Source organism: Engraulis encrasicolus, chromosome 13 (genome assembly GCF_034702125.1).
Source record: "Engraulis encrasicolus isolate BLACKSEA-1 chromosome 13, IST_EnEncr_1.0, whole genome shotgun sequence".
NCBI classification, from domain to species: Eukaryota; Metazoa; Chordata; class Actinopteri; order Clupeiformes; family Engraulidae; genus Engraulis; species Engraulis encrasicolus.
This window is the reverse complement of record NC_085869.1, coordinates 24,137,603-24,152,757: the sequence shown is the minus strand read 5'-3', so window position 1 is coordinate 24,152,757 and position 15,155 is coordinate 24,137,603. Positions and strand designations below refer to the sequence as shown.

The following is a 15,155-nucleotide window of genomic DNA, read 5'->3' as shown; positions in this document are numbered from 1 at the left end:
ATGATTCATATTTCAAGATTCAAGATTTTTTTTAAATTAGGCCTATATTTCAGTAAAATTTGTGTGTTTATTGCTCTTCAAAAGATTTGTATGCAAATAGTGGTGGTGTCTCTGTGTGCATATGAGAGTGGAACAGAAAAGGGGCAATGTGGAAAGGGGTCAGAGAGGGATACAGCTGAGAGGGGACACTGCTTAGTTGCCATTGGTCCATTTTTTTGTTTTATAGTGAGGAGGCGTCGGCACGACCACTGGTCTAAGCATGGGTGCCGCGAGGGGGGGAAAGGTGTTACAGATTCTAAAGGCCCGACAGCACTGAGAAGGCCACTGGAAGGATGCTGATGACATAATTTATCATTTTGGGGGCCCAAAATTTGAATCGTTCATAGGGCCCAACATTTTTAGCGGCGCCCCTGGGTCTAATTCATGTCACATTTTTCGTCACCCAACAGTTTTTATTTTCTCCTTGCTCTCTGATGTCAAAACTCCAAACTGTGAAAACAATATTGTCTCGGGTAGGGTTTTTTTGGTGTTCACTTTTATTTGTTTGGTATTTTTGAACTTGTTCTCTGGCAACCATATTATAGTAATGATGACCACACCATGTGTAATGATGACTGGGTCTCAGTTCTTACATTTTGTCTCGGTTTCCCCTTCATACGGTCGATGTGAAGAACATGGCCATTCACTTCCATTTGGGATTCCTTTTCCTTTTAGGTTAACACCACTGTAGACTATGTAAAGTTTGATTTTGTTATTTGAACATGCAAACTTCAGTCTAATGCCGGGGTAGGTCGGGAGTTTAATTCACATCCAGGCCACTTTGATATGGAGTGAAAGTCAATGAATCCGTGTAGCATGTACAATGCTACACGGATCCATTGACTTCCACTAGCTTAGCGACATATTCCCTCTTTTAACTTATCTTAAAGCAAGGCAACGGCTTACATGAAAAATGAGACACTTTACCACCTTTATAAACCCCAGCCAACGGTTTTAACTGTATTAAGCCCCAAAATAGTGGCATATCCCTTTATACCTGATGAAAACCCTCAAGCCAGCACAGTAGCAAAGCAACTGTAGCTGCTGGAACATTTGGAATATGTGCACAGAAAAACACTCCTGATAACAGCACAATAGTTTTATATTATATTTATTAATGAATGTATTCATACATGACCATACAATCTAATTACAACATCCAAGAAATACTCCTGGGGGAAAACTTCATGGGTTAAACATCAATATGATCACACAGCGTTTTAGATCCTGCTCAAGTCCAGCTCTTATTTATCCAAAGGAGAAATATCTCTGATGAGTCGTGGTGGTCAGTGGTGCTCTGACTTCTTGGGAGGGAAGAGAGCGTACTCCACTGCCAGGCACACGGCAAAAGCGACGAATCCTTTCTTGAATCCACGTAGGAGGACATCTGACAATTTGACTGGAACGCCGAATTGTCCCGTGAATCTCCAGGCTTCATTCCTGCAATTGCAAAATTCCAGTGTCAACCAAAAACACAAAACGTTTTTTTTTTCTCTTTTTGTCATCAGTAGGTTTAGATAGGACAAAACAATACAAAAGGATTAACAACCCTAGATGCACTATATTTCTACATTATTGTTTGATGGAAACAAGATGACTAAAGAACGGGCATGAGTACTTCACATATTTGACAAATAGAAAGAATCGCCGCAGTCTGGTTCTGCTCCCATGTTTCACAGCGTAGGTCGAAAGGTGCAATAAAACTGGAAGCAGAATCAGTGTGCGATGATTCTTTCGCCTTATTTGATGGCAAATAATTGCAGACCTTCTTGAAGCAAGACCGAATGGCCTTTAATTGTTTATGAACTTGTTAACAGGCCACTGTGTTGACTTGGTTGCCTTCCAAGAACACAACTAGGACGAACGTTGCCCATCTCATTCAAATAAGAGACATACAACCGCAATTGACATTGTTTTCTCTAAAGCTGGTGGTGGTCAAACAATATAAAATAAACTTCTAAAATCATGCAAGCTTCCATGGGTTTGAATCTGTGATCAGTGAGTTGTTTGGGAGATCTTGGAAGAGTATCTTAAACACAGTACTTTATGTACTTCAGTTTTGAGGGTTTAACAGTATTGCACAGCTGGTCATTACGTGCAATTATAAAGTTTGAACCTGCTATGTACTAAGTTATGTATTAAGTTATGACTCTATGCGATGGTTACACAGCTTTGCCAGTTCGGCGCCAGACTGTACTTTTCATAGGCAGACACGGTAAAATTAGCTTCTAAGCCAGGTAGCCTAGCTGTAGGTCACATGATAAAAGTCATCTCTCGGACGACCACTGTTCTCATAGCCTGAAGAAGATCCCACTGGTGGGTCAAAACGCTGCTGTTTGTTTAACCCCTTAAGACACTACCCCTGTTATAAATCAGAAGTTACCAGAATGGCAATGACCGAGTCATAATGTATTACTAAAGGCCCTGTGCACTGTCATAGTGTGGTAGTGCAGTAGTTCTTTCAGTGACTATTACTACTACTCTACTCTATTACAACTTTACAGCAGTGGAACGGTGTCTGTTAAGCAGCTACTGAAATGTGAAATTAAATGTTTAAGTGTACTGGCCACTCCATCCCACTGACACAGTAAAAGACAGGTGTGTACCTCAGCCATGGATCCCTCAGTCCCCTCTTGGCCAGCCTCTGCTGCACTGTTTCCAGCGGTGTTCCCTCATACTTCCAAACCTTGTAATCTGGCAGGGCCACTTTGTGGCCGTGATCCCCACCCATACCTGTAGACAAAAAAACAAGTTAATAGTTACATTACATTACATAACACTTAGCTGAGCCCTTAATCCAAAGGGATGTGCAGTTATTTTAGTTAAAAAAAAATGTCCATTCCATTATTCAAACTCCTGTCCTCGACTTGTGCTTGTGCCCTCGTCCTTCACTGACACACCCTGCCTCCGTGAAGAAAACAATACACTTTTCCCACTGTCAGCCTGGGCTTAACAACTTTTCAATTTGTGTCTCAGTTGTTCATGGGTGGTGGAGTAATGGACAGGTCTACCGGGCCTAGCATGCCAAAGGTCCTGAGGGGCCAAAGCAGAGTGTAGCTCTACCCTCCCACCACCAAAGGGGCCACACCATTGACAGACAGTAAATAGAATATACTGTCAATGGGCCACACATACCGGGTAGTGTACCCATGTCAGGTAAACCCCCCACAGAGGATGCTCTCCAGTTGGGGGGCTTTTTTGGCCACAGGTCACTTTATTATTTTTTCTACTCTAGGCACTGTCGAACGCACAGTACTAAGCGACGACATTGCAGACAAAATGGTCAACAAAATACCTCTGATTATTTAGCCACAGAATGTGTGCCATGTTTATGGCTGTGTAAATGTTTGGAAAGACCAAAGCGTGCAGAAGTCTTTGAGCTACTCTAAAAGGTGAGTGATTTGGCAAACCATCTTCTTGTTTCTGGCTGAAATGTTTGTAATTCAAGAGAACATTTCCGAATGACAAAGTAGCCTAGCAATTGCTTTCATTTAGGCAGATTAAGCACCTTTGGCTAATTTTAATTCCATGAACATGACTTGTCACAAGTAACGATCGGTTATAAATAACATGTGGCCTTCCTTGAGTGAAAATGCATATTGTTTTATTACCATTGTGTGCAGTTATTTCCCCAATGCTAATGTTGTCTGTTAGCTGCTAGCTGACTATCCGACCTTAGTAATGTAGCCAGGTGTGCATCATGGGCCAGAAAGAGCAAACTGTTCGTTATATCCTTCAAATTACGATTGCGTGGGAGTCTAACATAAAATATGATGTCTATAAGAATTAAAGCAAAGTTACCTTCTGTTGTCCAGCTGGGTGACCTTACAAGTCCAACTGCAATGAGGATGAACGCTGTTGTGATGTGCAAATGAAGCACTTCCTCTTTACCATCACCACCTAGTGGCGTGGAGGGGGAAATTGGACTGTGATATTGGGGAAAAAACAATGTCAAAGGTTTAGGAGAGAAGAACAAAATCCTAAAAACAGTAGGCCTGATGCTTTATTACGACTTGTATTGTTGTTTTATGGTAAGTGTAGCCTTTGCTTTCTCTGTTGTGAAGATGTGAAACAGCTGCTGATCTGAACAGGTGTGTGTTCTCACAACATTCTTTGAAATGTCACACATCCTTCAAGAATCACACTTAAAACAATTGCTGTAGGCCTACAACTTCTTTGTGGATATATTGTAGAACATGGGCCTTCCTTGCCATTTAATTTATTACATTTAATCTGAATAGATCAAATTGCGTCAGGAATCTGCGGAATCCTTACAGACTTAAAATTAAAAAGACTAAAAAATAAAATAAAATAAACCAAAGGCATAGGCCTAGCCTAAAAACAATCTACCTAAAGGTCAACATTCATATAATCTAGTATCAGTGAAATGAAAAGTAATTCTCAGTTTCTGCTGTGACATCACAGGAAAGGAGGTGTGAAGGTGGTGGGGGCAAAGTCTACATTTGACCATACCTTAATTGGTTAGTGTGGAGTCTACCTGCAAGGTGTGGCACCAGTGTGCAGTTCCTGTGAAAGAAAGCCCACTTTGAACCAAAATAAGGGATAAGGTGTTTGAAACAGAGGAATTTGGTGTGGTATTGTTACCTCCACCACAACTATGGGTATTGGGAGAAGATTAGTTTATGGACTTTACCTGCTCTCAGGTAAGAACTTTCACCCTTTCAGTTGGCATGGTGTGCCGCGGTGGCTTACTTTTCAGATTATGTGATCTTGATTAGACAATGCAGATTTCTTTCTTTTTTTCAAAACAGTGTTCATGTGGTTTGGTAATAATTGTGCTTTTTACTACATTTAGACAATAAAATATGATGTGTTTGTTTTAAGCTTTCTCGACAAAACACTCATTTGATTTAAAAACAAGAAGAGTCCTTTCTTTGAAATCAAATGGCAAATGTTTGATTGCTTAGTGAAAAACCACAAGGTGTTATAGAGAATGTGAAGTCAATGTAACCGTCTTTCTACTTTGTAGCTGTGGATACTGACCGTGTTTGGTCATGTATTAAATTTGACACTTCCTGAATTTTGAAAAAAGGCCAGTTAATGATTAACTAAGTGTGCGCCTTCCGTATGTTGCATTCCCCTTGAGAAAATCTTCTGAGAGAGAGTAAAGACATTGTGTGTGTAGAAGGAATTGTCTACTACTTTTTAGGGTCTGTAGAAGGGATTGTCTGTCTTAGTCACATGCCTGTGACTTTTTGGCTAATCACATCTGGGTTGTTAGACCACAGGCAAGTTGCCCTTTTCACACCAAGATATTCACCTCAGTGTCTGAATGTGATAAAATAGGTTCTGAATTCAGGAAAGCGATATGCTTATGGATGACTTGCTTCCTGCGAAGTGAAAAAATAAGGTAAGCGTACCCATTAAGCCCATGTACCCTTTAAGCCCACTTTCAACTTTGAGGTCAATTTAAAGAAAGGGAAAAGGTGAATTTTGTTGTTCATCACCCTATCCAATTAAAGGGTTTAGTAACTGACAAAATGTTTTTTATTGCAAACAAATCACATTTTTTATCGTCGAGTTATCCCCGTCCAAGTGAACCCAGTCTCAGGACTACTGACAAGAAGTTGCCTCAAAACTTTGCTGTTTTGGGACATGTCAGAAATCATAGAATTTCAGCTAGTTTAAGTAAAATATTTTGAAAATACTTTCATATTTAGTGAACTAAGAGGTAAATGTAATGATTTTTATATATATACATGCAGTGTTTTACTAAATTATAGCATTTCCCTTCAAATGGAAAGATGTGTTTTATGAGCGAGCAAACGCCGATATTCTCTTGATACAACCACACACCATCTTTATCTTACTCTACCGTAAGACTTAAGGTGGTTAGGTATGAATTCTAAGCATATTCCAGTTTGTTTGGCATTGATCTTTAAAGAAATGCATCATGAAATGTTTTTGTGGAGTTGATTATTTCCATAAAATAGCTTTTTGTATAGGCGGGCTTAATGGGTACAAGGTGGGCTTAAATGGTACACCCCATTGAAATGCATGCAAGTTGGCATGCATGCTAATGAAAAATGCCTTTGAGGGACATAAAAAGTGCTGTATAATCTGAAGTAGTAGGTCAAAAAGGCATAATGTAATGAACTAACAATAATCAATAAGAAAAAATAAAAGTGTATGAAGTAAGAGATACTGTAATGTTTAATTAGGTTTTATGCATTATTTTTTTAGCAAATCTTACATTTTGGAAGAATATTTTGATCTGAAACCATTTATGCCATGTAGGCTACACTGTTTAAACTCAGCTCACACACCTCACCAGGTATTTTGATAGAGAAATAACAAGTGGGCTTAAATGGTACCAAAGGTACCATTTAAGCCCATTCAGACTTTTCACTTTTCTCGTAAAAAATCTTCATATTGTACTTTGAAATATTCATCAATTCAGTGATAAACATTGAGAAGAGAGGTAAATCTTACTATTTAAGAAATCATTTCACAAAAAATTGTGTGAAGATGATTGAAAAATAAAGAAATTTAGATTTTGGTGGGCTTAATGGGTACGCTTACCTTATCTGTTGAAAAGTCTATTTCCGGAAGTCTCAGAGTCTTTTCCAAGACTTTTCCAAGATTGTTCTTCATTCTATACTGCACCATGCTCTGTCTGATAGCCTATATTGACGCACAAGAGCAGTATGCACTGCTCTGTTTGTGCATGCAGTTTAACCAACTTATACACTTTCTGTGTATAAATTGGTTCCCTCAGGTGGTTATTTGGGGGAAACGGATCATTGTTACTTTTGTGTGTTTGAATAGGTCTCTCAGTTGTCGTGGGGATCCATGTGGAGTTTCAGCAGCCAGAGTACGAGGTTGCCAGGGGTGACCAAGTCTCCCTGACCTGCATATTCCGGCCCGAGGCCCCCTCGCCCAAGGTTGCTGTCATCACCTGGACAGCTGATGCTGACGACCCAGCAGAACCCCAGGTGTGAGATCATTGCAACATACCGATCCCCACCTCTAGGGTCAACAAAGACCTTGCAGATGGTCCAGTTATTTACCTAAAAAAAGTTGATTGGTTGGTGAATCGGTACAGAACTTGGGCTTTGGCTCACATATCTGGTATATTGGTTGGTGAATCGGTACAGAACTTCGCTCACACATCTACTATGTTTGTCAGGGTATACAAAGAAATCCATGTTAACACAAACCTGTGCACACTATGAAACAGTGCAAAAAATATACCGGCCACTGCATTTCCTTTCACAAACTCTGCGGGGAACACAATAGAAAAAAGTATGCCCTCATTGTGATTGTCAACAATATTGTGATATAACATGCTGCCTTTCCTCAAACAGATAGCGATTGGAACGTACTTCTATTCCTCTGGTCCTACTGGAACTCAGCTTGACATCAACGCGGACTATGAGGGGAAAGCCACCATGACCAATGACGTACCTGCTGGAGTGTCAACCCTGACCTTCCCCAAGGTCACCATGCAGGAGAACAGGGTTTTCCAATGCGCTGTGCAGATCCCGGGTGATAATGACGGCCAACAAGCGGATACCACCAGACTGGTGGTGCTGGGTAAGGCTCTCTTGATTGCTGCCAGTTGACTGCGTGGTATCGTTTTATTTTAGGGCAGTCATGGGTAAGCGGTTAGGGTGTCAGACTTGTATCCCAAAGGTTGCTAGTTCGACTCCCAACTTGCCAGGTTGGTGGGTGGAGTAATTAACCAGTGCTCTACCCTGACCATGGTACCGCCCCACCGCACTGTTCCCTTTCGGGCACCGTTGGGAACTGCCCCCTTGCACGAGTGAGGCATAAATTCATTTCTTTGTGTGCAGTGTGCACTTTTGTGCTGTGGATTGGAGTGCTGTGTCACAATGACAATGGGAATTGGATTTTCCCAGCTAGGCTTTCACTTCACTTCACTTAATAATTGCTGAAGCCATTTGAGCACATGCAGCTTTTCTGGTTTTGCCTTGTACCTTGGGTGCATTCTACTTTGTATGCAAGTCCAGTGTTTATTTCCAAAATATATGTTGCCCATTCACAAATTCGATATTTTAATGAATGTGGCCTACTAACTAATATATACAGTGCCCTCCATAATTATTGGCACCCCTGGTTGAGATGTGTTTTTTAGCTTCCAATTATTTAAAAAAAATTCTAAATAATATGGGACCTTAATGGAAAAAAAGAGAAAAATCCAACCTTCAATACAAGTGCATTTATTCAGTGGGGAAAAAATCCCACATAAAGAAATAATTATTTGACATCAAATAATGTGTGTCACAATTATTAGCACCCCTGGTGTTAATATTTTGTACAACCCCCTTTTGCCAACAAAACAGCACCTAATCTTCTCCTATAATGTTTCACAAGATGGGAAAAGACAGAAAGAGGGATCTTCAGCCATTCCTCTTTGCAGAATCTCTCTAAATCATCCAGAGACCTGGGTCCTCTCCTCTGTACTCTCCTCTTCAGCTCACCCCACAGGTTCTCAATGGGGTTGAGGTCAGGGGACTGAGATGGCCATGGGAGGAGCTTGATTTTGTGTCTGGTGAACCATTTCTGTGTAGATTTGGCCATATGTTTAGGGTCATTGTCTTGCTGAAAGACCCAGTGACGACCCAGCTTCAGCTTTCGGGCAGAGGGCAACAGATTTTGATTTAAAATGTCCTGGTATTTCAAAGCATTCATGATGCCATGCACCCCAACAAGGTTCCCAGGGCCTTTGGAAGCGAAACAGCCCCACAGCATCACTGACCCACCCCCATACTTCACAGTGGGTATGAGGTGCTTTTCAGCATGCGCATCTTTCGTGGTACGCCAGACCCACTTAGAGTGTTTGTTGCCAAAAAGCTCAATCTTGGTCTCATCTGACCAAAGCACACGGTCCCAGTTGAAGCCCCAATACCGCTTGGCGAACTCCAGACGCTTGCGTTTATGATTGTGAGTGAGGAAAGGTTTTCTCCGTGCATGCCTCCCAAACAGCTTGTTGGCGTGTAGACAGCGCCTGATGGTTGATTTGGAGACTTTGTGACCCCAGGATGCTACCATTTGTTGTAATTCTGTAACAGTGAGCTTTGGAGATCTTTTGATTTCTCTTACCATCCTCCTCACTGTGCGTGGTGGCAAAATAAACTTGGGTCCTCGTCCAGGCTTGTTTACCACTGTTCCAGTTGTTTTGAACTTCTTAATTATTCCTCTCACAGTGGATATGGGCAGCTGCAGTTGAGTGGCAATCTTCTTGTAGCCTCTGCCTGACCTGTGAAGGTCGACGCACATCTGCCTCACTTGTATGCTGTGTTCCTTTGTCTTTCCCATGTTTAAGAGTGGATAAGAGAAATGGCCTCGGTGTCACGTCATATTTATACCCCAGGGAAAAAGGAAGTGATGAATTACTAATTAAATGTTCCTACATACTCTGGTAAACTTTGTAAACTACTGTAGAAATGACAGAAATGCTTCAATTATATTTATTTCCTGGGAACTGTTAAGGGTGCCAATAATTGTGGAACAGGTGATTTAATGAAAAATAATTATTTTTTAGTCAGGGATTTTTTTATTTTCTTACAATTCATTTGAGTTGAAGGCTACATTTTCCTACAATTTTCAGTGTGACAGTATTCTTCTGCAATAAACACTGAATTTATTCTAAGGCTTTTAACACATCTCAACCAGGGGTGCCAATAATTATGGAGGGCACTGTACGTAACCTCTTTGGCGGAGGTAACTAATAATTACTACACCACATTCCACATTACGCAAATGACGTTTCCCCAAATAATCAATTTAAATGACAGTCGTCATAATTTTCAAGTCATCAGCCATTAAAGTACAATTAAAAAGGTTTTGAACGAACCTTCCAATGATAACGGTATTTTTTTTAAAATACCGTTATCATTGGAAGGTTCATTCAAAAACGTTTTAATTGTCCTCTAATGGCTGATGACTTGAAAATTATGACGACTGTCATTCATATTGATAATTTTGGGAAACGTCATTTGCGTAATAATGTGGAATGCAGTGTAGTCTGACCAGAGAAGGTTTGCAGCCAAAGTTGCCAATACTTATCACAAAAAATTGACTTGCATGGAGAAGATCCATCTAATGTCTATGTATGAAAAGTGTATCAAACAATCAATGCTGAGAAATTGATGGTGGTAGTATATATAAAAAGATTTTTTAATGCCAATGGCAACATAATGGGCATAATGTAATGGGCAACATAAACTTGGTAAATACACACAATACCCTTTAAAGTGTTTTGTACATATTTGAACTAATTCTTTAACATCATAAAAATTGATGACTTTGTTCTGCCACTACTTTCCCCTGAATACTGGATGTGAAAGGTGTGAAAGTAACACAGGAATGAAAAATAGTGTGGCTGTAGGCATAGGCTCGACCTACTTTTGTCCCTGAAATATCCCTGAAGTTTCCAGAAACCGTTTCCTTCTCCTTTCCTACCCTCAATCTGATTTTGTTTCACCTGTTGACTAGCAGTGTGCCTCTAAACTCCTTACAATAATTGCTGTGGATGTTTGAAGTTGCATTCTTCAAAATTAAGTCTGGATATTTTTAGGACTAGACCAGAGGACTTGAGTCTGGGAACTTGACAGTAGAAGACACTGAGACAGACGATGGTGTTCAACATTTCTGACAAGTCACACTGAGACAAGAAAGCTCCCGCGCACTGTTCACATTTGCTGTGTTTTACTTGCAATGTTTCGGTCTATTGACCTTCTTCAAGCAATTCAACCTTTAATTCACCAACCTTGAATTCACCAACGTTGAGACAAGAAAATTCCTGCATACTTCAGATTTGCAGCGTTTTACTTGCGACATTTCGGTCTATTGACCTTTTTAAAGCAATTCATAGACCGAAACGTTGCAAGTAAAACAAGTGAAAGTGAAAGTCCATTGGGAAACTCCAACTCCCATTGTCATTGTGACACAGCACTCCACAGCACACAAGTGAACACTGCACACTGCACACAACGAAATTGCATTTATGCCTCACCCGTGCAAGGGGGCAGCCCTCAATGGCGCCCCATGGGGAGCAGTGCGGTGGGACGGTACCATGCTCAGGGTACCTCAGTCATGGAGGAGGATGGGGGAGAGCACTGGTTGATTACTCCCCCCACCAACCTGGCGGGTCGGGAGTCGAACCGGCAACCTCTGGGATGCAAGTCTGACGCCCTAACCGCTCACCCATGACTGCCCGCTGCAAAATATGAAGTGTGCGGGAGCTCTCTTGTCTCTCTCCGTTGGTGACCCAGTGGTTCCACTCCTACACACCTGGCTTAAGGAGGTGTGCAAGAATTCTAGAAGTCACACTAACATACTGTATTTTCTTTTCCTAGTTGCTCCCTCCGTGCCAGTCTGCAATATCCAGGGGGCAGCGGAGTATGGCAACAATATCAACCTCACCTGCAAGTCTGAGGAGGGCTCTCCCGCGCCCACCTACAAGTGGGAGAGGTTTGACCCCAGCAACAGACCACTGAACTTCCCACCGAGAACCACTGAGAGTGCGTGTCTTTGTGATCGTATGATTTTTTTGGGCCTTTGCATTTCTATTCAAAGAACAGTTTTCGGTTGTTGCCTTTGCAGTTCGTTGACATTCTAAATGCTTCTCTTTAGATAATGGAGTTCTGTCCCTCTTCAATGTGTCAAGGGAAACATCTGGATATTACATCTGCACCTCAACCAATAAGATTCGTTCTGCGTCATACAATATGACGCTCAGTGTAATGCCACGTGAGTATTTTGCTACGGCATCCCTGCATTTCAGTGGTGTTATATCTCTACTTCGTGGTTTTATGACTTTATTGCATTCCTTTAGAGCTTTTAACTGTAGATGTTTTCATTATTTTACTGGGCTTATTATTAGCTCCAAATATGGTACTGATACCATGACTGGTTAACCAGAATGCATCAAACTGGTAAAGTGCATGCTCGCTGCCTAGCAAAAGCAGCACTGCTTCGTCACGAATGAGCCTAATTTCTTCTGCCATCAGACCTCACATTGTAAAATTGTGCAGATTTCACATGGTGTGGATGGGTTTTTAGTACCGAGTTGAGATTGATTGCCGTACACACTGAAAGACATTGTCGTCTCCCAAGTAGAAAGTGTTTTGTTTGTAACATTCGGGGACAATTGTCTCCTTCCTCCTCCAGCTAGCATGAAGATTGGCTCCACTGCGGGCATCATCGGAGGTTGCGTTGCTGGATTAGTGGTCCTCATCATCGTCGTTTACTGCTGCTGCCGCAGAAAGAAGAAGAAGGAGGCAGCAGAACATGGGACACGAGAATATGGAATGGAGTATGTCTCTTACCATTCATCATTTTTGTTCATTATGGGAAAAATCTAAGCATGCACTGTCCATTCCACAGTAGTAACAACATGTAGCCTAATGTGTTCATAACTGTAGTTCTGCACAGCTTTGTGAGCACCACTACTTGGTCTGGGATAGCACGCGTTAGCTTTGCCTTCAGAAGGCATCTATCATTTTTCCGTCCTTGGCACCAACAAATTCCTTCAAAAACATCTTAATCGTTAATCTGTTAATCTCTAAAGAGCCAATTTAATTTAGAATCTGTTTGAGTCAACGAGTCTCTAATCTGAGTCACCATTAATGTTGAAACATTAAATGCTGCGACAATTGTCTGGCTTGAGACAGCCACAGGATTCCAGACCTATGTGTGTGTAGTGTAATTCCGCTTAGCTTCACCAGGGGTCTCCAGAGCTACACACACACACAGAGGAAAAATACATCTCCGTTTGGTACTCATTCACACCTGCAATTATGTGTAGTGCAAACATTGTGCAAACAATGTGGATTTGTGCATTTAATTTTGTTTAAGTATGTGTGTCTCGTTCTCATTTTACCCTTGCAGAGAGCACGCCGCCTACCATGACAAGCCACCTTCGGAGATGGGAAAAGAGCGTGATGGGAATACCGTGGATCGCTACGAGGACACGAGAGAGGTGTCCCTTATCCCGCGCACTGGGTTTCAAGATGACCGCAGTGAACAGTACGACAATCACTCACGTCAAGATGATAATCGCGAAGACCGCCGAGGCTCTTCTGATCGCCTTGATCGGTACGAGGACAGCCGACGAGGCTCTTCCGATCGCCTTGATCGATATGAGGACAGTCGACGTGGCTCTTCTGACCGCCTTGATCGTTACGAGGACAGTCGACGTGGCTCCTTCGATCGCCTCGATCGACATGACGACGATTCTCGCTATCGCTCTGCTGATCGATCCGCTGATCGATCTGATCGTTACGGCAATGGTCGCAGTGGCTCCAGTGACCGTCTAGATCGCTATATCGATAAACGAGGTCGCTCTAAGGAAAGACTGGATCGCTATGACGACAGCCGTGGGCGGTCCAGGGAAAGACTCGACCGCTACGAAGATGGCCGTGGGCGCTCCAATGACCGCCTTGATCGCTATGACGATACTCGTAGTCGCTCAAGCGATCGGCTGGACCGCTACGATGATAATCGCAGCCGCTCTAGTGATCGACTTGACCGCTATGAGGGTGATCGAGACCGATACGATGATCGGCGTGATGACTACAGTGTAGGGGTGTAAATCGCAGCTTCCATGATGATGCCATTCAATATCAGTTTCTTAAGGCAGCGATTTGATTATTTTTGATACTTAAGAATGCCCCACGATACGATTCGATTCAATTCGATTCAATGTTTTCCCACTTACTTTCCCACTTCTATTTTGTTGCACAATTAACAGCTAGGGCATTTGGCAGGGGCCAGCGATTCGATTATGTTCACTACTTAAGAATGCCCCACGATACGATTTGATTCGATCGTCGGCCGTAGGATCTATGCTATTGATACATATTTACACCCCTACTACAGTGACCGATTTTAAGGCCCATGTTTGATCAGGGCTGTGTTTTGTAAAAATATTAAAGTAGCATTAGCCTAAGTAGTGCATAAGTATGAGGGGCCCCCTAGGCCATATACATACGACAGTTTATACATACAATAGTTATATAGGCCTACATACAATATTTTTTTCTCAAGCATGCAAATAAAATGCGTAGGTAAAGTGCAGGTTTGAGGTACATAGTGTATGCATCAACATTTAGTGATGATGTGAGATCTATTTCTGATACATTGCCTAAGGGGCACCTCATGCCCAAGTACTACATAGGCTTACGTACTACAAAACAGATTTTGGGAAACACAGACCTTCAACGTAAAGCAACATTAAAAATTGAACTTGAGTTGACCGCTTACGTCCCTGACAAAACTGGCCGCATTGTCAGGTCCACGTTATAAATTAATTCTGTTTTAAATGTCATTGACCCTGACTATACTCTATTTTGTGGTTACATACTGTAATGCTGTGTACAGAGCTGTGCAGTTATTTTAGTGTAAAAAAAATGTCTGTTTTATGTCCATTTGTCATATTTTTGTTATTTTTTGTTCTTTTTATTATCTGAAGTTGACCTTTTGTAATGCTCAATTTAGGCTTAATATTTGCATAATTTCATTATTTTATGTTTCAATTAATTAATAATTATTTGATATTTTATCCATGTGCTATTCAATGTTAACATACAGTTATAAATTTCGCATGCAATACATTATATCATTGTGGTGCTTCTTCTGTAAGTTTTTAATAATGTCTAAAGATGGACAAGTCATGTTGACTGATCACCATGTGTGTAAAATAGCCTTCAGTGGTTGAACAATGAACTGGTTAGGCAGGGGCCATTGGGGTGTTGAGAAGGAGATGCCTGGGAGGGGGGCGTTGCAACTGAGGGCCATTAGTCTATTTTATTTATTAGTAGGCTACTAAAGAGGCAATGGCAGGGTTATGATGTGGTCAAGGGGGCATTTGGGGGGGGGGGTCAGTTTGAAACCACACGAAATCCGACCTGAGGAAGAGGTCATGAGCTGAAAGGACGAAAGCTAAGCCTCTTGTGGAATGCAGAAATGGCCTTGGAATGCCACGAGAATTTACACTCGGAACAGTAACCTACTAAACTTTCTCTGACAACATATTCCGCGTCCAAAATTTGCTTGATATTTGCGTAAAGAATCATGGATCTTATAATATTTAATATTTCTTATAATTTGACATCACTTTTACAGAT

The 15,155-nt window shown here is 41.5% G+C and overlaps 2 protein-coding genes across 2 annotated transcripts; one reads left to right on the top strand and one right to left on the bottom strand.

The window, feature by feature from the left end:
* Positions 1-1,134: 1,134 nt before the first annotated feature.
* Positions 1,135-3,956, bottom strand: ndufb3 (NADH:ubiquinone oxidoreductase subunit B3). Its single transcript, XM_063213511.1, has 3 exons — positions 3,841-3,956; positions 2,646-2,772; positions 1,135-1,479 (listed from the first exon to the last, which is right to left on the bottom strand). The coding sequence occupies exons 2-3, from the start codon at positions 2,768-2,770 to the stop codon at positions 1,326-1,328; spliced, it is 279 nt and encodes a 92-aa protein (XP_063069581.1). The 5' UTR covers positions 2,771-2,772; positions 3,841-3,956; the 3' UTR covers positions 1,135-1,325.
* A 582-nt stretch (positions 3,957-4,538) lies between these two features.
* Positions 4,539-14,722, top strand: gpa33b (glycoprotein A33 (transmembrane), paralog b). The gene is made up of 7 exons (XM_063213510.1): positions 4,539-4,703; positions 6,829-6,995; positions 7,368-7,596; positions 11,385-11,549; positions 11,662-11,778; positions 12,199-12,343; positions 12,919-14,722. The coding sequence occupies exons 1-7, from the start codon at positions 4,658-4,660 to the stop codon at positions 13,619-13,621; spliced, it is 1,572 nt and encodes a 523-aa protein (XP_063069580.1). The 5' UTR covers positions 4,539-4,657; the 3' UTR covers positions 13,622-14,722.
* Positions 14,723-15,155: the final 433 nt, after the last annotated feature.

Coding starts and splice junctions, on each gene's coding strand:
- ndufb3 (XM_063213511.1), bottom strand. CDS start 2,770: ATGGGTGGGGATCACGGCCACAAAGTGGCCCTGCCAGATTACAAGGTT. Junction 1,480..2,645: donor CTGAGGGATCCATGGCTGAG/GTACACACCTGT, acceptor TTGCAATTGCAG/GAATGAAGCCTGGAGATTCA.
- gpa33b (XM_063213510.1), top strand. CDS start 4,658: ATGGGTATTGGGAGAAGATTAGTTTATGGACTTTACCTGCTCTCAG. Junction 7,597..11,384: donor CACCAGACTGGTGGTGCTGG/GTAAGGCTCTCT, acceptor TTCTTTTCCTAG/TTGCTCCCTCCGTGCCAGTC. Junction 11,550..11,661: donor CCCACCGAGAACCACTGAGA/GTGCGTGTCTTT, acceptor GCTTCTCTTTAG/ATAATGGAGTTCTGTCCCTC.